Source organism: Rhinolophus hipposideros (genome assembly GCF_964194185.1).
Source record: "Rhinolophus hipposideros genome assembly, chromosome: 17".
Classification (NCBI taxonomy): domain Eukaryota; kingdom Metazoa; phylum Chordata; class Mammalia; order Chiroptera; family Rhinolophidae; genus Rhinolophus; species Rhinolophus hipposideros.
This window is the reverse complement of record NC_138063.1, coordinates 31125548-31150833: the sequence shown is the minus strand read 5'-3', so window position 1 is coordinate 31150833 and position 25286 is coordinate 31125548. Positions and strand designations below refer to the sequence as shown.

Sequence of the window (25286 nt, the reverse complement as noted above, 5' to 3'; positions counted from 1 at the left end):
TACTCCACAATTTCTGTAAATATTAGGAGGCTATACCCTAGAACTGAGAATGAAACCTGTGCAGACCAAGTCTAAAAACAGTCTGAAACACAATCTCAACTCCGGTCAGCCTTTTCGTGAATTAAGTTATCTGCTCCTAATCTAGCTTCCAGGTAGAACATAAGGTGAATCCTATCTGGAGGATGACAATACTATAACTTTTCACGCATAATATCCAGTGTTCAACCAAATGTTACCAAAATCATTAGTCACAGACATCAATATGAACTCACACATGAGCATGTGTGTAGATGGATAGACACAAAAACAAGTATAGAATGTTTATACATGGGTCAGTATATGTACATACTATCATCTAGTTGTGTTCTCTGAGAGGACCTAGAAGTGATGACACTCCAGTACCAAGGAGCATACCCAGATCATGATTTGTGAATACCATTTTACAAATAAAAGGAACCAGGGCTCATTTGAGAAATGGCTGATTCTAGGGCTAGGGCAGGGAAAACATAAGATGAGGCTGGAGCATCTTATAGTACCAGAAAGTAAGAGCTCAAAAAACAAAACAATGGGCTCATGTCAAAGGGACATGGGGTCAACCTGAAAGAGCTTCCAAGACCAAATAAATATACATGAGTCTATACTGATATAAATATGGGAGAAGAGACAAATCTTCTTTGTGGAATAATTCCAAATAATGCCCCCTCCAGGATGTGAAGTTTAATCCCAACCTGCCACCCCTAGAGGAGACTGGACCTGTTGACTCACTTCCAAGGAAGAGCATATGAAAGGGGAAAAAATATTAACTACAGTGGAGAAACCTGGCAAAAACTACTTTAAGGTTTCTCAGCCTCGGTACTATTGATATTTGGGGCCAAATATCTGATTATCTACCTATACGAAGTTCTGACAAGTTCGTGAACTTTCCACCATGTAAGTGCATGGTGGAAACTTTGCTTCATGTATTTGATATGTACATGTCATTTTTTTTTCTGAATTAATAGTAAGTTGCAGACATAATGCCCCTTTGGTGTTTAAATAGACCAAGAAGGACGAGGATTTTGAACAAAGGTGACCTAGTCTCACTTATATGATCTGGCTGCTGAGAACTAAGTGAAGTAGGACCAGGAAAGCAGGGAGACTATTGTCCTGGCAACTAGGACAAAATTGCTACTTTCTAAGATAAGGAACACTAAGAACATGTCTGGGGAGAAACTAGGTTTGTTTGGGGACATATTAGGTTTAAGATGCCCAATTAGTCATTGTGCTAAGCCGTTTATAAGCCTCCTATTTGCAGGGCCAGGGCTTCTGCTCTATGAGACTGATGACCCTACCCTCGAAAACTGCCTGAGTGCAGGCCCATGAGGCTGTGGGCAGGGGGAGCAACAGACTCCCACTTGATGTCTGGCCTGCCACGGTGCCACGGTGCTGCTGTGTTGTCCTGGAGCCTGACTTTCTAGTGGCTGTTACTGGAGAGGCTGCATGGTACCACCTGGAGCTGAGGCTCTGGTGGGAACTGAGCAGAGGGAGAGGGCAGTCTGAAGTCTCCCTCCACCTAGCCCATGGTGAGGTGAAAAGGAGGTAATTCATACCACTTGCACTCTAAAGATGGTCGAGACTAAGCAAACAGCTGTGCTTCTTTAGGAGCTGTAGATGCTCAGTAACCTCTACCTGTATTTGTTCTCTTTCCGTTTCACCTCCCATTTACGGTCATCCTTTTCTGGGACTGTGTCATCTCAATCAAGTTTTAGCAGTAAGGTTTTACCTTAGGCAGTTTTCTTTGGAACCCAGACTAAAGCTGGCATCAAAGTGGAGAAGTCTGGGGGCAAAGGGGATACATGAGCCTGTAGTCAAGAAGCCTAGGCTGAGACATTTTGGAGTTGGAGATAGTATTTAAAGACATAAGACCAGATGAGATCACCTAGGAAGTGAATATAGCTAAAAAAACAGAAGAGATCTGAACACTGAGCTCTCAGGCATTCCAATACATAGAAGTCCAGAAAAATGAGGAAATCCCAGCGTCAAGAAGCATCCCATGAAGTAGAGAAAAACCTGACTGTTGTTCTTGAAGCCAAATGAGTATGTCAGTTATGCAAAAGACTGCTGATGGATCAAGCAAGGTCAGTCTAATACATGAGTACTGAAATCAGCAGTATGGAGGTTAGCCACTTAATTCCAACGCTTTATGTGGGAATTTATATGATGTCATGTCACACCGCTCATTCCTGATATTAAGTATTTTTTCTTCATCAGTCTGGCTTAAAGTTTATCAATTTTATTAATCTTTAAAAGTTAGCTTTATTTCTAAATTTTTCCCATTACCTTCAAAAAGAAAATGTGTAAATTTTTTAACAATTTAAGGAACTATATAGCGGGACACTTAATTTTCAGCACCTAGTCATGTCACTTCTTTCCTCAGTCCTACACATGGCTAACCAGGTCCTCCATGATCTGGCCCTGCCCACCGCCCTCACCCCACTGCTCTTTGGCTTCATCCACTACCTCCCCCCATGTTCATTCTGCTCCAACTACACTGGCCTCCTTGCATTTCTTGACATCAGGTATTGCTCCCACATCAAGGCCTTTGTACGAGCTGTTCAGATGCAGGGAACACCTTTCCTCTAGTCCCACTCAGCTTGTTTCCTTATACTCATTCATCTTTCATGAAATTTCACTTTCTCAGTGAAACCTTTCCTGGACAACCTATCTAATTGCAATACCTTGCCTCCTTAATGTTTCGTATTCCTTCTTTCTCAACCTATTTTCTCCTTACTACTCATGACAATGTTTTTTTTTTTTTTTTCCCACTGCCATGTGTAGTTTCCACACACAGAAGCCATCAGAAAACCCCAGGAAAGTTTTGGGTTTGAACAACTTCAAATCCAGTCCTGAGAAAAAAATGAGGAGGCCCCGGAGAACCATGGAAGGGGGAATGGAGGTCATGGGGAGGGGCTCCAAGGGTCACATACAGGAGATACTTGAGGGGAATGCCTCAAGAGCAACGGTTGGAGGTGGGTGCAGCATAGACTCATCAGTGTAAACCCCAGTCTCAGAGTCTCAGGTGAATGAAGGATAGGAAGAAAAATGCCAAAGATGTGTCTGTGGGAAAAGCTTTTCATCCACAGACATTCCCAGCGCCCATGTTATTGTTGGACTGTAAAGGATGCAATCATGTGTGTGGTATGTGGTATAGAGTGGAGTAACAAATGGCAGAGGTTGACAGAGGCCAAATCATGGAAGGCCATGCTAATTTTATTAATTTATATAGTGCATAAAGTATAAGTCTAGAATTTAAAATTACAAAGGTTTTCTACAAATCAATAAGAAAATACAAATAACCTATATTAATCAGGACAGAAACCCAATTCAATTATCTTAAACAAGAAAGGGACTTTATTGGCTCACAAAACTTTAAAGTCCGGAGGTAGGGCAGGCTTTAGGCACAGCTGGATCTAGGGCCTCCAGAAAAATGACATCAGAACTTAGTTCTCTTTCCTTTCTGCTAGCCTCTGAGTTTCTCCTCAGCCAGATTCTCTCCACGTGGTACAAATTCAGGCTTACGCGGTCCTTAGTGTGCGGGATCTCCGTAGAGCCTTCTTTCCAATCGTTCCAGCAGTTCTGTTGAGGGCTATCGTTAGCCTGGCTTGAGTTACATGCCCATTCTTTAATCACTGTGGCTAGGGAGCAGCAGGACTCAGGAAGGCCAGACCTGGTCATATACTCACCTAAGCCACAGGGAATGGGTTCCCCACAATAAATAAGGATTCTGTTACTAGAAGATGGGGAAAGAGATGCTCAACAAACAAAAACATATATCCACACATAACCCAACAGGAAAGCAGGTGAAGGATATGAACAAACATAAACATATGAAAGTAACCTCAACCACAGCATTAACAAGGGAAATGTAATTAAGGATTCTTTTTTCTTTCTTAGCCATCAGTTAAAAACTATCAACTGTAGGTAAGGCTATATGGGGAAATGAGCATTTTCCATATAGTTAGTAAAAATATAACATTATGAAGGCTGTGGGGAAGGGCTGAAGTGGGTCTATCAGAGGGCACACCTTTTGATCCAAAAATCCACCTTTTACAACTCCATCCTAAAAAAATACTCACACACATGCACAAAGACACATGAAAAAAGATTTACTTTGGCAATGTTAATAGCAAGAGGGAAAAGAGGGGGCAATAGTTCTATAATGGCATTTTCATAGTATTGAATTCTATTCAACCATTAAAGACCTACAGATAGGTTTTTCAGACACACACAAAAAAGCAAGCTGTAGAATATATGACCCTATTTATGTATATTCACATGGAAATGTATGGAAAAGGGACTAGATGGATGTATACTAAACTGTGGGCAACGGAATGTGATTGGATGTGCTGGAGAAAAGGGTCTCTCTTTGCTCTCATACGTGTGTATTTAAGTGTTATACAATGAACTGGTTATCACTTATACTTTCATAAAAAAAGAAAAATGGGTAAATGCAATTCACAACAGGAAATGCAAATGACCAATAAACATATCAGAGATGTTCCTCCTTAAGAATCAAAGAAAGGAAATAAATTTGGCCTATCAGATTGGCAAAAAAATATTTAAGGATTCACGGTTGGGGAGTGTAGGCAAACAGACACTCTTACTATTGATGGAGCTGTAAATTGGTACAATCTTTTGGGTGGCATTTCTTAAAATGTTAAATGTATACATTCTCTGACCCAAAAAATCCACTTCTATTTATCCTACAGAAATACCCACACAGGCAGCAAAATATATGTACAAGGATGTTAACTATTAGGTTGGTGCAAAAGTTATTGTGGTTTTTGCAATTATTTTTAACCTTCTAAACTGCAATTACTTTTGCACTAACCTAATATATGTTTATCTGCAATAAAAAATTGGGAAGAACCAAATTGTCCACCAAGAGGGATTGGTTAAATGAAGTACAATATATTCATGCAACGAAATAGTATGTACCTGTGAAAAACAATGTCTACATGAAAGTGGGAAGTTTCAGTGTAGTACATGTAAAATGGGGATATGTACCTACCTCATATAGTTGCTGTGAGGATTAAGAGTTAAATCACAGTAAAGCATTTCAAACAACGCTTGCAAACAGCAACCACAAGTGTCAGCTGTTAACACATTTTTGCTTAAATTTGTATATGCCTAAGTCTGAAAGAATAACAAACCAAGTAATTATTACTTCTGAGTAGGGCTATGAGAAGAAATGTCCTTTTTTTTTTGCATTTCTGTACTATAGAAAATTCATTTGAGCATATTTAATAGCTTTCACATTTGTTAACCATAAAAGATAAAAGCATCTTAGCTATAAAAGATAAAACCGAAAATCAAGGTTTAACAGCCACCACTCATGACACTGTGGAAAAATGTTGTGTCCCTCGAGTTCACAGAACTAGATTTGAGTTTTAACTCTACTTGGCCACATGCAAGTCACATGATCTCTGAATCTTGCTTTTGTAGTCTACAAATCTAAGTGAGATAGGTCTAGTGTCTAATCCAATGCCTGGTATGCAGATTATTTCAATACATATAACCATCTCTTCAGCTTCCATAAATGTGAGATGATCAATATCACTGCTTAATGATCAAGTGCCAACTGGTGTCAATGTAGGGAGCTTAACCCCAAGAAAACCAGAAGAGAATTTAGCAGTCATGAGCCAATGCTCAGTGGTTATTGGGTAGGTATCAGCAGTCTGCATGCCATTAACATTGAGCACTCACTCACAATGCCAGATCACCACTTCATCAGAGGATGGGCAGCCCCCAGAATTGCTATGATTATCTGTGAGGGTATAAATGAACGCATAGATGAAATCATAAATCACTAGTTACTTTAAATCAATTTGCCTAGTGGGGACTTAGCCTAATCAGAGCTGGCAAGTAGAGACAATTTCCTTTTCCTGTGTACCATCATCCAGTCTTTTTGGATCCAGCCATTTTCCCCACAGAGCCTTGCCTTAGTCTCAGAATCTTTTCTAGACAACCCACAGGTATCAGAGCTGGCAAGACAAACATATTTGCCAACCCTAATACTACTTTTACTAAGCTCTCACATTATACCAAACATCTTTGGCATTTATGACAAATCTACCACATGGAAGCTTCTTTGCATACAGGAAAGACATACAATCTGAAAAAGCATGAAATTTCAGCCACTGAGAGCTTGATTCCTTCTTACCTACTCTAAGAATTCCAAATATGCCACCTCAAAGCCTACTTCGAAAGAAGTTATAAATAAATAAATCAATCAACTCAAGATCGTTTTATCTTAGAGTGGAGTTTATACCTTTATTGGACATTGACTTGTTTCCTCTCAGCCAGAGAAAAAGACCCAAATAAAAGTCCCTACATTTTCTTGTATAACTTAAAATACATTATATCATTACTACATATTTATACCTCAATAAATCTTAATCTATAAAGCACATCTCTTATAATTAACTGTTATCAGAAAAATCTATAAACAAGCTCCATTCTGCCTTCCTTCTCCACCAGCTGGCCTTTATTACTATGCTTTTTAACAGGCTCATGCAAATCTCACCTTCCTTTCAAATCTGATCCAAGCAAGATGTAACCAAAATCTCTGGAACTATGAAATATTTTTATTCACATGGGTCATTTTCCATACAACGATACCCACTACAGAAAAGCTTGTTCTCATATTCTGTATTTTAACTTCCAGAGTTTTCCACTGAACAGTAGAACCACAGTACTTGGAATTCTCAGCCAAGGAGTATATAATCCTACTACTACAATGTATTACTTTTATACATTTTTAAAAATGTGTTAAGACTTAAAATTAAAAAAAATAGTTGAATCAATTCTGATAGTTAATAAACTAGTTGTTAATAACCTAGCTGTTTATTTTTTTAAATAGAACAATCCATTCAACTAACATGTAAGTACAACCTCAATGCTACTAGAGATTGATTAGTTTTTTGTTTTTTTAAAGACCCACAAACCTCCAAACTGTGATACAGAGTATTTTGGACTCACCTCTGAAGAATCCTGGAGAGATGGCTAGCTCTTTGAGCTGAGTCTTCCTTTCCCCACAATATAACACCCTGGTAAGAGAACTATGGCTCTGGGAATTTCAGAGGTGAGCTCCCCCAGGACTGCTAACACAGGGAGCAAGAGGCTAACTCACATGAAAGAGCTTTGTACCAAATCCCCAATAATTTACAGTGGAAGAAATACCTACCTATTTATGGTAGGGTTACAGTACCTAGCACAGTGCCTCGTCGGTAGAAAATGTTTAATAATAAATGAATGCATGGTTGCTTTGTTAGCCTGGTGTTCAACCCTTTTTTACCAAAGGAATAAAATACCAAACCTAATACTTGTTGCCTGTTAGGGATTTTTGTATCCTTAATAAAAATGAAGGCAAAATAATGAATTGGATCTTCAAGTCTTTTTTTGTTTCCTAAAAGCCAAGACAGACCATTACCCTTTTACAATTGCCCTTCAACAGTGCCATGCACTGCAAATTCTCCCCTAATGTTATTTCTTTCATAGTTTACGGCTGTCTATTGTTGAGACTGACCCCTTTCTAATGATACATAGAAGAACATTATTTTCATTAGTGGGAAGCCTCCAAATTACAGACAGGATGGTCCATTTTTTAGTTTTCCAGCAGGCAGATAATTACATTTAGATAGATGCTTGATAAAACTTCCATTCTTGGATCAAAGTTATCATTTATCTTCTCCAATCTAGGTGTCCCATTCACTTTTTGATGTTTTATCACTTCTAATCTTACTTTGAAGCTTTTAGTCATCCCTTATCTTCTATTTTCTGAAATGCATTATCCAAATTTGGTAAAAAAGAGTAAATTCTGAAAAGATGGTTTTATAATTCCAATGTTGCTTTTTAATGTAGAAGGGAATGTATCCTTGTAAAGAACATTTCAATGATGAACATAGAAACAAATCTGTCTAAAAAAGGAAACTTTTAAGAAAAGGGCAAAGAATCAGGTAGTTCATTATTTGGGAAAAAATAGTAAGAATATAAACACCACATGGAAGATTTAGGCATTAACACCTGAATTAAGTTTAAAATTTCCGTTTCTAGGCAGGTATGACACCATTTCTTTCAAGATAAAAATTAATAATGGTGGGTGACAATTTCCTACATTTCCCAGTGCATTTTCTAAGTCTATAGGGAAACAAAACTATTATATATCATTCCATGTTTTTAATTTTGTCTTCATTTCTGAAGAAAAAGACCTGAGTGCTGACTTTTTTTTTTAATTTCTTAAACTTTCACAACATTCAGAAGTTTTTCTGCATTGTGTCTTCGCTGATGTCTAAAAAGATTTGAGCTTTGACTATAGGATTTCCCACACTGAACGCATTCATAAGGTTTCTCCCCAGTATGGATTCTCTGATGATTAATAAGCCCAGAATTCTGGCTAAAGGCTTTTCCACATTCAAGACATTTGTAAGGTTTTTCTCCAGTATGGACTCTCTGGTGTTGCACAAGGATAGAACTTCTGCTGAATGCCTTCCCACATTCAACACATCCGTAGGGCTTCTCTCCACTGTGGATTCTTTGATGAAGAATAAGGGCTGAGCCCTGACTGAAGTGTTTTCCACATTCATCACATATATGTTGTTTCTTTCGAGAAGGATTTCTCTTTCTTTCAAATCTGCCCTTAGGGAAACAGGCTTCTCCATATTTAAAAATCTGAGGAACACCTATATTGAGAGTGCCAGGAACTTCATGAGACGCTACTGAAGGAATCTCCTGCTTTGGAGCCAACGCTCCATTTTCAGTCCTAGCATCATCATCTGAAATAAACAGAAAATGTAAACATCACTCATTTCCTATTCTAGGAGAAAGGAACCTAAAGAAAAACATTTTTTTCCATGAAGTAAATAGCTTGCATACATCTATAAACAGCACTCTGAAATCTGGTACTAAAGTTGCCTACTCTCACAGAGAAGAAAAATAAAATGATTAGGAGGCTAATGAAGTAATGCCACGATAACCTGAGGGATAAAACAGTTATATCTGAAAAAAAGTTGTAACACACGAGAGTGAATTATAAACGGTAATCAGAAAACAAAGAACAGAGAGATGATAGATCTTAAGACTGTTAGGGAGACAGTGAGAATGATGCAGCTAGATCTGGATGAAACGGAAGAAAAATAAAGTTGCCATTAAGAAATCATAATTTTTTGCTTCGAAAAACAGAGAAAACTACATCAAAATACAATGGTGTAGAAAATGAACAAAGAGAAAGTGACTACTTCTTTTTTTTTTTTAAAGTGTGTTTTTCCAGGACCCATCAGCTCCAAGTCAAGTAGTTATTTCAATCTAGTTGTGGAGGGCGCAGCTCACAGTGGCTCATGCAGGGATCGAACCAGCAACCTTTGTTAAGAGCACTGCGCTCTAACCAACTGAGCTAACCAGCCGCCCCAAAAGTGACTATTTCTAAAATGAGCAAGACAAGGCAAGTCACAGCCAAGATTACACTAAAAGCAGAACATAGGTGGAGTCCCGTCAAGAAGGGGCTGAAGATAAGTTGGGGACATCCTGCATTAAGTCAGGACATGCCACCTACTTAACGCAGTACCTAGATGAGCTGTTATTTCTAAGCCTCAGTTACATGTGTGTAGTGAAAGAAAAGCCTTTACCAATATAAGATACCATTATCCATCTGCAGGCAGCTGTATACGCAAGTCTCACACTGAAACTTCAAACCTTGAAGAATGAAGACAGTTCCTACAGGGTAAGCAGCAGCACTCAGAAAAGTGGTAAAGAGTGAACAGGTCTATAATAAATGATTAAGAAAGGGATAAAGTCAGGAAAGCTAGCTGACAGAGAGACTGAATGGTAGAGGGGACTAGCGAGGCCTGAAGACTTGAGGAACAGGCAAGTGAGTGTAAAGGTTAAGTGAAGACAAACAGCACAGAAAGAAGTACAGTTCTCAGGTTCAGCAGAGTCTAGACTGTTGAAATGAGGTATTTAAAAATAGGTGAAAAGGATTCTAAAATTCAGGCAAGGGAGAAGATTTCCACCCAAGAAAACGTCACCTCCAAAGAATAAGGATAGTGGTTCTCAAGCTTTATTGCACAGAAGAATGTCCCATGAAACATAGAACTGCCGATTCTCAGCCCCATCCCAGCCATTCTGATTCACTAGCACTGCCCCTCGCAGAAGGGAAGAAAACCTGCTCAGACCTCATTCTGTGATACTGCAGCCTGATCTCCAACTACCTCAAGGAGTAATTCCCAAAGGAGTCTCAAACAATATTTCATTTTGGTTCATATGACAAAGAAATCTAGCACTTTTAGGAATATGCTTGGCTGTATCAAAATATACAAACAAGGGGCCGGCCCGGTGGCTCAGGCGGTTGGAGCTCCATGCTCCTAACTCTGAAGGCTGCTGGTCCCATTCCCACATGGGCCAGCGGGCTCTCAACCTCCACAAGGTTGCCAGTTCGATTCCTCGAGTCCCATAAGAGATGGTGGGCTGCGCCCCCTGCAACTAGTAACGGCAACTGGACCTAGAGCTGAGCTGCGCTCTCCACAACTAAGACTGAAAGGACAACAACTTGACTTGGGAAAAAAAAAGTCCTGGAAGTATACACTGTTCCCCAATAAAGTCCTGTTCCCCTTCCCCAATAAAATAAAAAAAGTCTAAAACTAAAAAAAAAAAAAAAATATATACAAATAAGTATGTGGCATTAATCAGCAATAAATTGGTAAAAACCAGTCTAATGAATTATTAGAATTATGAGTTTTTTATTTATTTAATTTTTGTATTTAGTTTAATACAGCTTGGGAGCCTATTTTTGTATACTTAGAAAAGGTGAAGAGTTTTACCCAAATATCATTTCTATAAAAGAACCTTCTTTGGAAAAAATGACTCTAGATAAGATATTGAAGAAAAAACAAAAACAGCTGAAAATTTACAAAGGCTTCAGTGATAAACAACAAATGAAAAAAGAATAGACTTGAAGAAGCTTCAGGTAAGAATACTGTACCAATAAGATTAGGCAAGAGATTCAAAGGACACAGATGACAAAAAAGCAATACCGCATGTAAAACAGAGACCCGGTCTCTATAGATAGGTGCTGGCTCAGGTTAAGGCAAATGCCAGCCTCAAATGGGCAGGTCTTCAAGAAAGAGGTAAAATGGAAGAAAAGGCTGATGTTAATGTATGGGGGGGACACCAACCTGAGGCCAACAGACCAATTGTTATGAGAAAAGAATTAAGCTCCTACAGGGTGTCTAGTCTAAGAAATCAGGTGAAGGTGATAATCCACCCCTGACGCGCGCGCGCGCGCGCACAGATAAGTAAAGGGTTCTGGACAAAAGGCCCACACTCTTTCATCCTCTGGTCCACATGGAATTCTGGTCCTCACCACAGTGCCTTAGGGAATGGAGCTCCCAGGATGCCCATTTAAGCTGGTTTTCCACAGCATCGAGCTCAGAACTTGGTAATCCCTGAGCTTCTTCGTGAGATACAATCTCCTCAACTAGTACTTCCCGTTTTCGTCGACGGAGGGAAACCTGGAAATAATAAGACTTGATTCAGTGAATGAGGAATTTTATGAAAATCAGAGCTAAACGCACATAAGAGAAACCATACAAAACGTATACTGTAGTTGAGCGGAGTTATTTCAAGCAGCCTTGCCCACTGCTATGTGAGTGCTTCTGACCCAGGAAAAGTGACACAAGCAGGCTCACCGGCTGTCCAGGGTCATCTAGTTCACTCTCTAAGTCCTCCAGCACCGTCACTGCCTCCTCTCCATTCTCTGGATGATGCTCTCGAACCCAAGTCTGCAGCTCCTTGGGCAAGATGGCAACAAATTGCTCCAGCACCACCAGCTCCAAGATTTGTTCTTTTGTGTGGGTCTCTGGCCTGAGCCACAGACGGCAAAGTTCTCGAAGCTGGCTAACAGCTTCACGGGGCCCTGGTGAATCCTGGTATCCAAACTGCCTGAATCGCTGTCGAAAAACCTCTGGGTCAGGGAGATGATTCCAGGGGATACTTGATCCCTCTTCGCCATCAGGATCCTCCTCCAACTTCACTCTCAGAATTTTTTCGTCTTCATCTGGCGTTGGGATGATAAGTATTGAATCTTCTTCCACTGACTGTGCAGACATCCTGATTTATAACACTTCAAAAAAAGATAAGGCAGGATACAGGCCTCTGGGAAATACCTTCTTTTCTTCAGTCTCTCCTGAGGCACAAAAACATATATATATGTATATATATATATATATAAATGACCAAATATCCTAAGAATTTGGATACATGCTACTAAAGGAAGTAAAAATATTTCTTCTCTTACTGGTTTAAAAATTCCAATCAATAACCTACACCAGAAGTTGGCAAATTACAGCCCATGGCCAAATCTGCCCTGCTGCCTGTTTTTGTACAACGCTTGTATTAAGAATAGTTTTCTCATTTTTACATGGTTGAAAAAAAATCAAAAGAATACTTCATGACATGTGAAAATATGAAATTAAAATGTCTGTCCACAAATAATTTTATTTGTTTGTTCATAGTTCACACCACAGTGGCAGAATTGAGTAGTTGCAACAGAGGTTATCTGGCCTAAAAAACCTAATATTTACTATCTGGCCCTTTAAAGTTTGACCTACAAAACCAATAAACCTTATTTCAATAACCAAAAGAATCCAAGTAAGAACCAGCCCACCTCAGAGTTTTCTAAATGCATTTGATCCTGGAACACCTCATTTGCAATTCAAGATTGGCATTCCCAACCAAACTTAGGTCAACTCAAAAACAAGGACACTTTTTTATCATCTGCTTAAGGAAAACATTTTTAAGACCAAATGTGTTTTTTAAAGTGGAAAGATATTTTTAAATGCTTAAGAACTCCCTAGACTTAAAATATATGTGAAAAAGTAGTCACTTGCTCGGGAAAAGATAACATAAGGCTGGAAAAAGTTAGCCTCCCGGAGCCATACAATGCAAATATTATTGTCACCCACACCATAACGACATTTAAACTTATCATGACAGGCATTAATGACCACAAATTCTACGTAGAAAAGAGACTCTCATAACCACCGCAACTTCTTACAGTGGACAGCATCCTGTCCTTATACTAGATGACTCACAGTTTTCCCAGCTTCTACCTTCAGGGATACCTTGTGCTACTTCTGAGGCTTCCCTTAGTATTTGCACAGTCATGCCAGTGGCATTGTTTACAACACATATTAAGAATGAGACATACAGCTACTCAATCTATCTGTTCAGGGCCCAGAATGTGAAAACCACTAATTTCAAAAAAATTTATTGTCATCCTATCCAGATGAAGACTAGGAATCAGAAAAGACACATACAAGGTTACTCTGGAGTGCGGCCTTACAAATAGGTTTCGGCCAGCAGCTTCGTTCCTTCCTATTCCAGAACGCTACCTTCGCAACGGCTCAAGCATTCTACATGAAAGAAATGTCTTCTACGTTCTTATCCCGCCTTCTGATCACAGGACGGGAAGGGAAGGAGGTCCGGGGAGGGCAGGCCGCGGTCCTGACAGTGTCTGGGGGGCAGCCTCGCGCCAAACCTCCCCACCGCACGCCCGCAGAGTTCCGCTGCGAACTCTGTCCCCGCCCCGACGTCCCCGACCTCTCTTCTCCGCAGCAGCGGCGGAGGATTTCAGATGACCAAAGACCACCCTGCCACAAATACGTCGGGGACACTGCACTTCCGTCCGCAGCCCGGGGAACTACAAGTTCCGGCAGCTCCCGCGCAGGGCCCGCCCTCTCCCACCTCCTCCCGAAACGGGTCCCAGAACTCTCCGCGAGACGCCAGCGCCTCGAAATAGAACAAAACCGGCAGATGGGGGAGGGGGAAGGCGAGGGTCGCGGAGGACACAGGATGGAGAACTCTCCGAGGGTGCCCAAAGCCCGAGCTGGCCTTTCGTCTATCCCTTCGCGCCCCGCAACTGCTGGGCGCCGAGATCGTGGCCTGTGCCACGCACCTCCCGGGGACCCGAGGAAGGTACCTGCCAGGTTTCTTCGCTGGCTCCTGCGAAGCAGCCCGCAGCCCCTACCCCAGCGTCCCCCTCACGGTTTTACCTCACTCTGGCGCAAACCTCCGGCTCAGGAACCTTAGCAGCTTCGCTGTCCAGGGCAGACGCAGAAACGCTGCTCACAAGCAGTTTCCCAGAAGCCCCCTGCGCGGGCTGCTTCCGGTCTGCGGGCCCCAGGAGGCGGGGAGAGGCGAAGCCCCACGTTGCCATGGAGATGCGCTCCGGGTGGGGGAGGGGCCGCCTAACGACAATGACCGCTTTGAGGTTTGGCTTGGCCTCGTGCCTGTCTCCTCGGATAGCCCAATGTTCTGTGTTCCGCTTAAAAGGCAAGGAAAAGAAAGAGAGAATTCTGCCGTTAGGATAGTCTGTTCGGTTTCACAAACCCTTTCACAGGCATTTTCTCATGTGGTCTTCACAGTAATCCTCTGAAAGAAGTAATAAAAGGTCTATGAATGGTTACTACACTGTGCCAGGCACCATCACCATGGTTTACGTGTAGTTACTAATTTCCACAGAAACCTGTGATGGAGCAACTTATTATCCCCATTTCACAGCTGAAATAACCAAGGCAGAAGTAAATAACCTGCCAAGAGCTCATTAACTAATAAATGGGAAGCAGAATTTGAAACCAAAGTATGACTCCAACCTTTGGCTCCTCCTGGCTATGCTACAGAGCTTTATTTTAACCAATTTATCTATTAGGGAAACAAGATGAGACATGTCAGAGCTTTGGCAATGATCTAACATCGAATTTGCCGAATGCACCGTCATCTGACTTCAGGCTGGACATTTTATACCACAAAACAGTTGCTGAAGTGATCATTTAATAACGTAAATCAGACTACTTCATTCCCTATTTAAACACCTTCAGTGGATCCCGGCTGCCTTAAGTATGACATAAAAACTCTCCACCCACCCGCAGGGCCCCTGTGGTCTGTTCCCTACCTTCCCTATCTGACCTCCGCTGGGGCTCACCATGGCCCCGCGTCCTCAGTCTCGCTTGCCCACCTTTCCTCACGGCATTCTTTGCAGCAGCATCTGAAGTAATCTCACCCTGTGTTTTGTTTCGTTTTCTTTTGTTTTTGTCTGTAAGTCCCATAAGGGCAGAGCACTTGTATGTTTTTCACCGAGTATCCCCACCTAATCCTAGGATGCTGACTGCCAGGTACATAGAGAACTCAATAAATATTTGTTGAATGAGTGAATTGTGGGCTGGCTGCGTTGCTGCCTTTGCTAGGTCACATGTCAGGCATCAGAAACCACACAAAAGATCCCTGTTGTTTAGGGTGGATGTTAGAAGTGTAGGTCCAGCCTTCCAGATGCAGTGCAAGATCTGTAGGCTTTGGCTTTCTGCCTCGTTCAGGACAGTGACCTCTGCAAAGTACCCTCAGCATCCGATGGATTTGTGAATGAGAGAACAAGTCAGCAAGCAGCTGATGATAAAATGCTACTTTACACTTCGACTGGAACTTCCTCTCCACAGATCCCCTGCTAACTCTGATCCTCTTCTTTCTTTGATCATTTAGGAGGCGTCAGAAATCCAGGCTTCACTCTCCTACTTGGCTACTGCCACCAACCCACCTGGGTACTCTTATACCTTTTCCTCTTTTGTCACCCTAATGGCTAGCTCAAGGCATTTTTATTTTGTTTTATTTTACATTAAGAGTTTTTACATCTAATTAATGTTGGAAAACAGGAAAGATTTAAAAAATCAAATGGAAATACTTAAGGAAATTTTAAATGTTGCAAACTTTTACAAAGCCCTTGGCTGGGATTCCTTTCTGTTATTCCTATTTTTTTCTAAGAGAGTAAATACCACAGTGAGGTTTTCCTCTCTAATTTACTCTTTTGAAGACAGGGACCAACACCCACTTTGAAACACTATTGTTCTGAGCCACACTATGTGGACTCTTTCCAGAAAGGTAGTCCTCATTGCCATCTTAAAGATCTAGTCAAAATAGAGCTTCTTGTTCCTCTGGGCAACCTGAGTGTAGGGAATAGCTTCATGCCAGTGCTGGATAACCTTGCATATATCTACATAGGCTACATAGGCGAGGCGAATCTGAATCTTGGCAGAACACCTTCCGGAACATGAAAGCATGAAAGGCTTGTAAGGAGCTGCTACAAGGCCATTTGCACTTAGTTCCCTGTCTTCCAAGGAGGTTGTCATGAGACAGTTTCTTATTGCTTCCTGTGATGAGGCTTTCTGCTTCACTCCCACTACAGTACAGCTGCAGACTATAAAAAGGCTTAGATGCAGCACGGCTTTAGCCCCTCAGCTCCAAGGCATTCCACAACTCATGTCGCAATCTAGCTCGTTTTGTTTTGTTGTATGAGACAAAAGCTCATGAGGAACTGGTACTTTTGTCTACTCTTGCTTTCACTGTCTGTGTAAGCAATAATCTGTCTAAATCTAAAAAGGACTCATTGTTTCTTTACCAGCCAAAATTTTCAACCTTGCCTTAAAAGCATCTTATTCATTAATGGAAAACAACAACAACAAATAAGCAAAAAACAGATACTACGTAGGTTCCAGAGAACTAAAGATGACTAAAATGAAGTCATGATTCCTTCTTTTAGCATCACCATCTCATTAAGGAGATAGACAAGAAAACAAGTATTTTCAAGGCAGTGGAGAAATGCGTCAGTAGAAAAGAACAAAATACCAGCAGGGGCACTTAAATGAGCTCTTGCGCTGAGGGGGAATGGAGACAACCTGTGATGGAGGGAGGGAAGAAAAGTTTTCACTTTGGAAGAGAAGCACGGACCTACAGATTTGGTGTTATCAGATTTTTATCTAAGAATAATCTTTTCTAGGCTTTTCTCTAACAATTATCGGGGCGCTCTCAGTCCCTCCCCTCAGCTCAAAAGTATGTACTTTAAGTACGCTGGTTTAAAATGTCATTTTAGCTGATAAATGCACTGCACCAGGAGTCTTAATTGCAAGTGACAAAAATCTAACTGTGGCAGACATTGTTAGTTTCCTATACAAAGCACTCCCCTAACTTCTGATACACCCCTGATTTTTTTGAATTGGGAGGGTGCAACGCTGTGCCCAGCCATAGATAATAAGTTGTAATTGAACTAAGCCATCTATGACTATTACATTTGCCAGATACTCACTTTGCCTCCCTGGAAGCTAGGAATGGTCAATGGGATGTAAGGGGAAGTAGTTTGTGTCTTCCCAGAAATTTATCTAGTTCATGTACATTGTCAATTTTATTGGCATAAAGTTGCTCATAATATTTCCTTAATATCCTTTTAATGTCTATAAGACCAGTAGTGATGTCCCCTCTTTCATTTCTGAAATTGGTGATTTCAGGTTTTCTTTTTTTATCAATTTTGTTTAAAGTTTATAAATTTTATTAATCTTGCAGAGAATCAATTTTTGGCTTTATTTGTTCTGTTATTTATTTGCTATTTCATGGAGTACTACTCCTTTTAAAACACTAATATATAGTAAAATTGGCTCTTTTGGGCATATATTCTATGAGTTTTAACACATGTATAGATTTGTGAAACTGCTACCAAGATCATGATACAGAATATTTCCATCATTCCATAAAACTCCCTCAGGATGTACTCATAACTTTCCTACATCCCTAACCCATGGCAACCACTGACTTATTATCCATCAACATAGTTTTGACTTTTCCAGAATGTAATATAAATGGAATCATAAAGTACGTAACCTTTTACAAACCTTTCATTTAGCATAATGCCTCTAATCTTTCATTCAGCATAATGACTTTAAGATTCATCTATGTTGTTGCATGTCTCAATAGTTCATGTTGCTGAGTAGTATCTCACTCCAGGTATCACAGTTTGTTCATCCATTCAACCATTAAACAACTTTTGGGTTGTTTCTAGATTTGGGTAATTATGAAGAAAGCTATTTAAATACTAATGGACAGGGTTTTGTGTGAACATAAGTTATTTCTCTAAATATCTAGAAGTAGGATTGCTGGGTCATATAGTGTTATAGACTAAATGTTTGTGCCTTCCCCCCAAATTCCCATGTTGAAGCCCTACCCCCCAATCTGATGGTATTTGTAGATGGGCCCTTTGGGAGGTAATTAGGTTTAGATAAGGTCATGAGAGTAGGTTCCGTATGATGGCATCCGTGCCCTTACAAGAAGAGACATAGAAAGTTTGCTTCTATCTCTCTCCACCATGTGAGAACACAAGGAGGAGATGGTCGTCTGCAAACCAGGAAGAAAGCCCTAACTTGGGAACCAAATCAGCTTGTATCTTGATCTTGGACTTCTCAACTTCCAGTACTGTAAAAATAAATTATTATTTAAGCCACTCAGTATATGCTATTTTGTTATAGCAGCTGGAAGTCAGTAATATATATGGTTTAAGTGCATGCTTATTTTTATGTGAAACTGCTGGACTGTCTTCCAGAGTGACTGTACCATTTTACATTCCCATCAGCAATTCCCATCAACCAGTGTTCCAGATGCTCCACATGTTCACCAGCACTTGGTGTTATCTTTTGAATTTTGTCAAATACTTTCCTGCATCAATTGATATGACCACGTGGTTTTCCCTTTGAAACTACTAATTTGGTGGATTACTTTGATTTTAAATACTGAGCCAAACTTATAGTCTTGGGATAAACCCCACTTGGTGCAGGTATTTTATTCTTTTTACACATTTCTGGATTCAATTTGATAATATTTTGTTGAGGATTTTTTTTTCCACTTAAGTTCATTAAGGATTTTGGATTGTAGTTTTTTTGTAGTGTCTTTTTTTTTTCAATATTTTATTCTTTGTGCTGTTTAAATAGGATAATATCTATTGATCTATAGCTATTTCCTATGTCACCTGCTCTCACCTGTATGAGCCTAAGCTCATACAGTGAACATTTCATTTTGGCTGTTGTATTTTTCAGCTCTTAAATTTTCATTTGGTTCTTATTTGTATCTATTTCCTGAGATTTTCTATCTTTCCACTCATTCACTTTTACTTCCTAAGCATAGTTATAATACCTGATTTAAAGTCTCTTTTGATAATCCTAACATCTTTATCATCTAGGCATTGCCCCAATTTGATTTTCTTTTTCCTTGCAAATTGAGATAATTCCATTCTTTCTATGCCTAGTAACTGTACATTCTATCCTGCACATTTTGAAAGCTATGTTATCAGACTTTGAGTATCATATAAACCGTAAGGAGAAGGGTGATTTGTTTTCGCAGGCAATTTGTGAGTTAGGGTCAGGCCACAAGTTCTGATATACATTGTGTGGGCTACAGTTCCAATGTCAGTTCAGTTTTCAAACACTTCCAGTGCAACTTGGATCTGCCCTTTGTGACCAGTAACCAGTCTGGATACTGGGTGGTAGTCTACTCTGCTGCTTAGTTCTCAATGCCTGTTGTATGCTGTTTAGTCAGATCCATGCAAGTGCAGTTTAAAGGTGAGCAGAAGAGTTCACACTACTTTTAGGGATCACACTTGATCTCTTTCCTCTTTGCAACAAATCCAACACTTTCTGGCTCCCTGAGGCCTCCCTTACTAATCCCCCAGTTAGAAAACTGGGTTTGTAGTTTCCCTGCTCTACTGTTTACTTCTCTCAACTATGCCTGTATCTTGGTCCAAGCTGTGAGAGGACACAGAGAGAATAAAATAAAAGCAATGGAGACCGGCACCATGCTCTTGGGACCAAATCTCCTATGATTAAAGCAAAGGGTTCCCCTCTCTATGAGTTTAAGTTTCTTCCCTGTGACCTCTGCCGTTGCTGTGCTACTGCCATAGTATTGCCTGGAGGCTGGAGCAGAGAGGAGAGACTCCCGCTTCACTCTGAAAGGAGAAAAGAAATTATGGGTGAGGTGTGGGTAAGTTGGCAAATTTGGTGGTAGGAGGTTGTAAAAGTTGTAATCTCTTTTTCTGTAACACACGAGGCAAAATCATAGTGATCTGCCCATAATGAGTTAGTGGCCAGGGAGGAGTATGGCAAATACTGTTGGCTGATCCAACATTGTTCCCAATCACTATCTGCCCTGCCGCTTTCCCTCCAGAGGTTGGAAACGCTTTCTTTATCAGATATGCAACAAGGAAACACAAGCAAAATTTTGCTGGGCTTTCTTGGAAAACTTTTACTTTTCCCAGTAAAGGAAAAAGCTACACCTGTGCCACTCTTCCTCTTTTCTTCCTGACTTGACCCCAGATGTTGTTCCTGGAGCTAGGACAGCTCTCTCACATATCTGAGAAAATAAGCATGAGAGAAAGGCCAAAAGAATGGTATATCCACCAGCCAGACCAGTCACTGTCCAGCTACTGACTGAGAGCCAACAGCAATTCAGCCTCCAGATTTCTGGTTGCAAAATCTTATTTGCTTAAGCTGCAAAAGGTGGATTTGCATTCAGAAGCATTCCTGATACAGGAAGGCTTAAGGACAGTGATGGACATGTTTTCAAAGAGAATGGGAGTGAGGTAAAGAAGGAACATATTATAGATATAATATTGACAGCCCAGATGAAGTGAAATTCATAAAGAAATACCAATTTCATTTTGGAGTATTTACTATCTGTGGAATTAAGTAATCTAATGGGGGAACTGTTATCATGTTAGTTTTTATCAATGTTAGCCCAAATCATAGTAATTCTCCATTTAGATAAACTAGTATCTTCTAATTAGAAGACCTATGTAAATGTGGGATAACTCAAAGTACACAGCAACGCTCTTGAAAGATTCATCATGTACTTTACCTAAGTGGAGAAATTTGGATTATTCACAGAGAATGCAATCTTCTAAAGTTTATGGCATCACCAAGTGAAGATGGACAATTCCCTCAGAATACTTGATTTAGATTGCCATTTTATTCACATAGAAACTGTTTCTATAACTAAGCAGTAATTCACAATACACTTATCTCTGAGGCACTTTTGTTGCTTTAATAGATGGCTTATTCCTCCCTTTACAGGGAATAAACCCTAAATAAAGACTGCTAAATTTTTAATAATGGAAAATACACCAAACCCAATATATAGTCATATTCCCTAGAACTATAAAATATAATCACTATAAAAAAAGTCTATAATTAAAATTTGCATTGACTTCTCCCCCTACTAATTTTATATCTATCAACATACTAAGCAGAGCACAGAAATCCCACATTTGTTGCTGGAGTTACCCTAAACACTAGATATGGTTGGATTTTCTGATAATGAAATGCTTACAATTCATGAGGAACTGATTCAGACAATGAAGTTCACTATGAGCCCCTTCTTTTCTCCTTCCAGGACTTTCACTTATGAGTCCATGTTGCGTAACTGTGGCACCAGGGAAAACACAGTAATACATGTGTCCTTGTAATACGTCCTCTTAGCAAGAATCCCTGGAAAAGGGAACATTATGTTGTATACTGTCATCATTTTAATAACATCCAAATCAATCATTCTATATTTAAACAGGGACTCTGATTGAATTAAATATGGGTAAAACTTTGGTGGACTCTAAACTGACTTTAGTGATTTCCCTATTAGTACAAGAGCATTAAAATCCAGGGTATTACTTCGTGACAGCTTTGTCTAGAAACTTGTCTTACTAAGAATGCATAAAGCCCTTAAAGGCTGTCTTGTGATGCTTGAAACATGTTCACAGCTGATTTATGCCAGAAAAGGGGCCAGGAAGAACCCTGAAGGATAGTAATCAGCTGTTAAGGGTTTCCTTTTCCAGGTAAGCTGTGGTACGCTTCTGTTACATGCCACACTTGTCAACATGTGTTACATCAGTCAGTCTGGCTTGGACAGTCTTTTCTTCAGCTCCCCTTTTCCTTTTTATGAAGATGGTCATCAATCTTACGTAAGCACTCATAGACACACCTATTTATTAGAACATTCCTTATGTTTAGACCACCCCCTGAAGACATGTAGAGTCATCTTAATGTTTTTCCCCCCTTCTTCCACCACGCCCCCCCCCCCCAGCCCTGTTCAAGCCATTATTTCTCAGTCTGGTCGTATAGGACACAGCTCCCTGGCCTGTGCTGGTATTAGGAGCCTTGCGCTCCCACTAAGCAGTCAGTCGCCAGTCATTGGTTGGCCGCTCACAGCAGCCCACGGCAGCTCTCGCTGGCTGCCGGCCGCTCAGGGCAGCACACGGTAGCCCACAGCAGCCCATGGCAGCTCACAATGGCTGCCAGCCACTCACGCTGGCCACCAGCCACTCACATCGGCACGGCAGCCCACGCCAACCTCCGACCCCTCACGGCAGCCCAGCTCCAGGGAGAGCCGTTGTTCAAAGTCTTAGCTGTAAAGGGCGCCGCTCACTGGCCCATGTGGGAATAGAACCAGCGACCTGCACGGTGCTCCAACCACTTGAGCAACCGGGCCAGCCCCATCTTAATGTTTTCATATTAAGATGTGAATGAAATTACATTCTGAAGATTACTTTTTCCAACACAGGAGTAATGTGTAGGCTCTTGCGAGTTTTCATGAGATTAAGTCCCTTTACTCACTGCCTCCTAACAATGACCCTGGACTTTTTAGCCTAGTTCTTGAGTTATAGTCTTTTGGGCCTCCTCTATCCTATACTCATATTTTGAATCTGGTACAGAAAACAAAATGGGAAAAATTTTTTAAAGTGTGTTAATCTTTGGTCTGAGAACTCTAATACTCAAGATATGAAATGGAAGAGAACGTCTATTTTATACTGAGTAACTCACACATTCCTTCTCAACAGGGAAAATGTGCTTGTCTAAAAAGGAATGTACAGTTGTCCCTCAGTATTTGTGCGGGATTGATTCTAGGAACCCCGCCATCCCCAGATGCCAAACTCTGCAGATGCTCAAGTCCCTTACATAAAATGGCATAGAACAATGCATCCAGTTGGTGCTCTGAATCTTCAGACTGATTATATTGTTTTCAAGGTTCTCAACTTCTGCTCTGAATCTTCAGACTGATTATATTGATTTCAAGGTTCTCAACTTCAGAAACTTCAGAATCCTGGCCACCAATAACCCCAATCTCTCTCATGGGGGCATAGGCCACACCATGTTCTGTGCTCTTGTTTTTTGGGTATCATTCTGGTAGAACAATCCATTAGAAATATATCCATCATTATCCAACAATCATGGAAGGCCAGTTATTATCTTTGATGCACAACAAAATCCCTTAACTCCCTTGTGTTACAAAACAGGAGGGCCCTGGACATCCTCACTGTAGAAGGTGGGACCTGTGCTATGCTTGGGGAGGAATGCTGTTTTTATGTCAATACCTCTGGGATAGAAGAAAACATCTAGATCCTGAAAAACAATATAGAAATTTTAGAAAAGACAGATGGACTCAAAACATCATTCTTAGGAGAGATCTTTAATACCCTTCCTGGTTGGTTCCAACATCTCTTGACCCGACCCTGTTGCACATTGTAGTGACACTCGTAATCTTCATTCTAGTATTTGGCCCTGCATATTTTACACTGCAGTAAAGTTTGTAGCTTCCAGATTACAACTAGTCCATGCAAAGATGATGCTCACGCAAGGTTTCTGACCCATCCTGCTTAAAAACACCATCCGAGAGGTCCTGCCCCTGGGACCTGAGTCAGGCATCCAAAAATTTTCACTCCCACACCAGTCAGGATCAATGTCCCTAGCCAGCTATGAAGCAGCCCCAGAAGATGGACCACTGCCCCTCAATCTCCCATAAAGAACATGGGAGTAAAATCGCTGAGGGGGGAATGAGATAGGGCTGGGACAGGGCCTCCAAGAAAAACCATTAACAGCCAATCAACGAAAAACAGTCAGTAAATCAAGATGAAACAAGGAAACCAGCCAGAACCAGCCAAGACCAAAATGGCAAAAAGATTCACCTCCAAGTAACCTCCAGCCACATTAAACTATAGTTGTAATACATCTCCATGCTAAGTGGCACACCCACCAGTGCCATGACACTTCTGGAGAGGACCACATAAGGACAAAAAAAAAGTGTATTCCAAATTCCTGGGAAAACCCATCCTTTCGAGAATAATATTCCTCCTCCTTATTCCCATATTAAAAACTTAACTAATAAAAACCATAGCCGTAAGGAGGGTCAGGGATCTTTCTTGCCTAAGAGCATCCTCCACTCTGTCTGTGGCGTGGACTGCCTCACAATAAACTGCTTTCACTTGGCAAGAAAATATTGTTTTCAATCTGCAGTTGGTTGAATCCACAGATGGGAAACCCAGGGATACAGAGGGCCCACTGTATATTTATTGAAAAATATCTGCACGTAAGTGGACAGTGCAGTTCAAACCCATGTTGTCCAAGGGTCAACTGTACTATTCCATTATTTGTGTTAACAGTGGAAATAGTAGAACATATCTGAGAATGTCTTTTCAAGAGCTACCCGAAGGATGGAAATCTGAATTAAGCTTTAGCACCTCAAACATCTGAACTGACACTGTATTGGTAAGCAGGAAGGCAAGTAATGCTGACATAAGAGTCCATATTCTTTCCTGTGGCTTTTATGACTTTTGAAAGAAAACTGGTGCCAATTAAATCCACTAATCAATACTAAGAAGCTGTTTGTGCTTTGTGTCTTCTTCCTCTGTTGAAAACCTTCTGAGTAAATGCTTTGATTCCCTCACGATACTGATTGTACTTTTTCCTCTAGTGTGACTTTTTCTTTTTTCTATATTTTATGGGGGAATATTGGGGAACAGTGTTTTTCCAGGACCCATCAGCTCCAAGTCAGGTCACTGTTTTCAATCTAGTTGTGGAGGGTGTAGCTCACCGGCCCATGTGGGAATCAAACCAGCACTCTAACCAACTGACCACTGGTGTTATGAGCACTGCACTCTAACCAACTGAGCCAACCGGCCGCCCCGAGTGTGACTTTTCCTATGTCTAAAAAGATTTGAGTTCTTACTAAAGGCTTTCCCACATTCAGGACACTGGTAGGGTTTTTCCCCAGTGTGGATTCTTCGATGCTGAATCAGGGCTGCATTTCGGCTGAAAGCCTTTGCACACACATCACATGCATATGGCTTCTCTCCACTGTGGATTCTCTGATGTAGGATAACGGCTGTGCTCCGACTGAAGGTTTTGCCACATTCATCACACTTGTGTTGTTTTTTTCGAGAAGGATTTCTATGTCTTCTTTCAAACCTGCCATCTTGTTCACAGGTTCCTCTAGATGTGAAACTGGGAGAAGTATTCATATGAACAGTGTTGGAAACATCGTAATGCAGTTCTGTGCCTGAAGAAGTCTTTTGCCTTGAAGCTGATTTCACATTTATAATTCTGATGTCTTTATCTGAAATAATACAC

General features: G+C 40.7%; 2 protein-coding genes across 5 annotated transcripts in view; both read right to left on the bottom strand.

Annotated features, from left to right (window-relative positions):
* Positions 1 to 3222: 3222 nt before the first annotated feature.
* On the bottom strand, positions 3223 to 14356 carry ZNF24 (zinc finger protein 24). 2 transcript variants are annotated; one of them, XM_081078397.1, is made up of 4 exons: positions 14085 to 14356; positions 11721 to 12217; positions 11396 to 11543; positions 3223 to 8813 (listed from the first exon to the last, which is right to left on the bottom strand). In XM_081078397.1, the coding sequence occupies exons 2-4, from the start codon at positions 12138 to 12140 to the stop codon at positions 8278 to 8280; spliced, it is 1104 nt and encodes a 367-aa protein (XP_080934523.1). In that variant the 5' UTR covers positions 12141 to 12217; positions 14085 to 14356; the 3' UTR covers positions 3223 to 8277. The 2 variants fall into 2 exon arrangements, with proteins under 2 accessions (XP_080934523.1, XP_080934524.1); XM_081078398.1 differs by lacking the exon at positions 14085 to 14356 and adding an exon at positions 13350 to 13736.
* Positions 14357 to 23328: 8972 nt separating this feature from the next.
* The window catches only part of ZNF396 (zinc finger protein 396), a 39590-nt gene continuing 37632 nt past the window's right edge, over positions 23329 to 25286 (bottom strand). For all 3 annotated transcript variants that reach the window (XM_081078401.1, XM_081078400.1, XM_081078399.1), the window contains one exon: positions 23329 to 25272. In XM_081078401.1, coding sequence (XP_080934527.1) covers positions 24800 to 25272 — 473 coding nt within the window. In that variant the 3' untranslated portion in view covers positions 23329 to 24799. The remainder of the gene's footprint in view (positions 25273 to 25286) is intronic.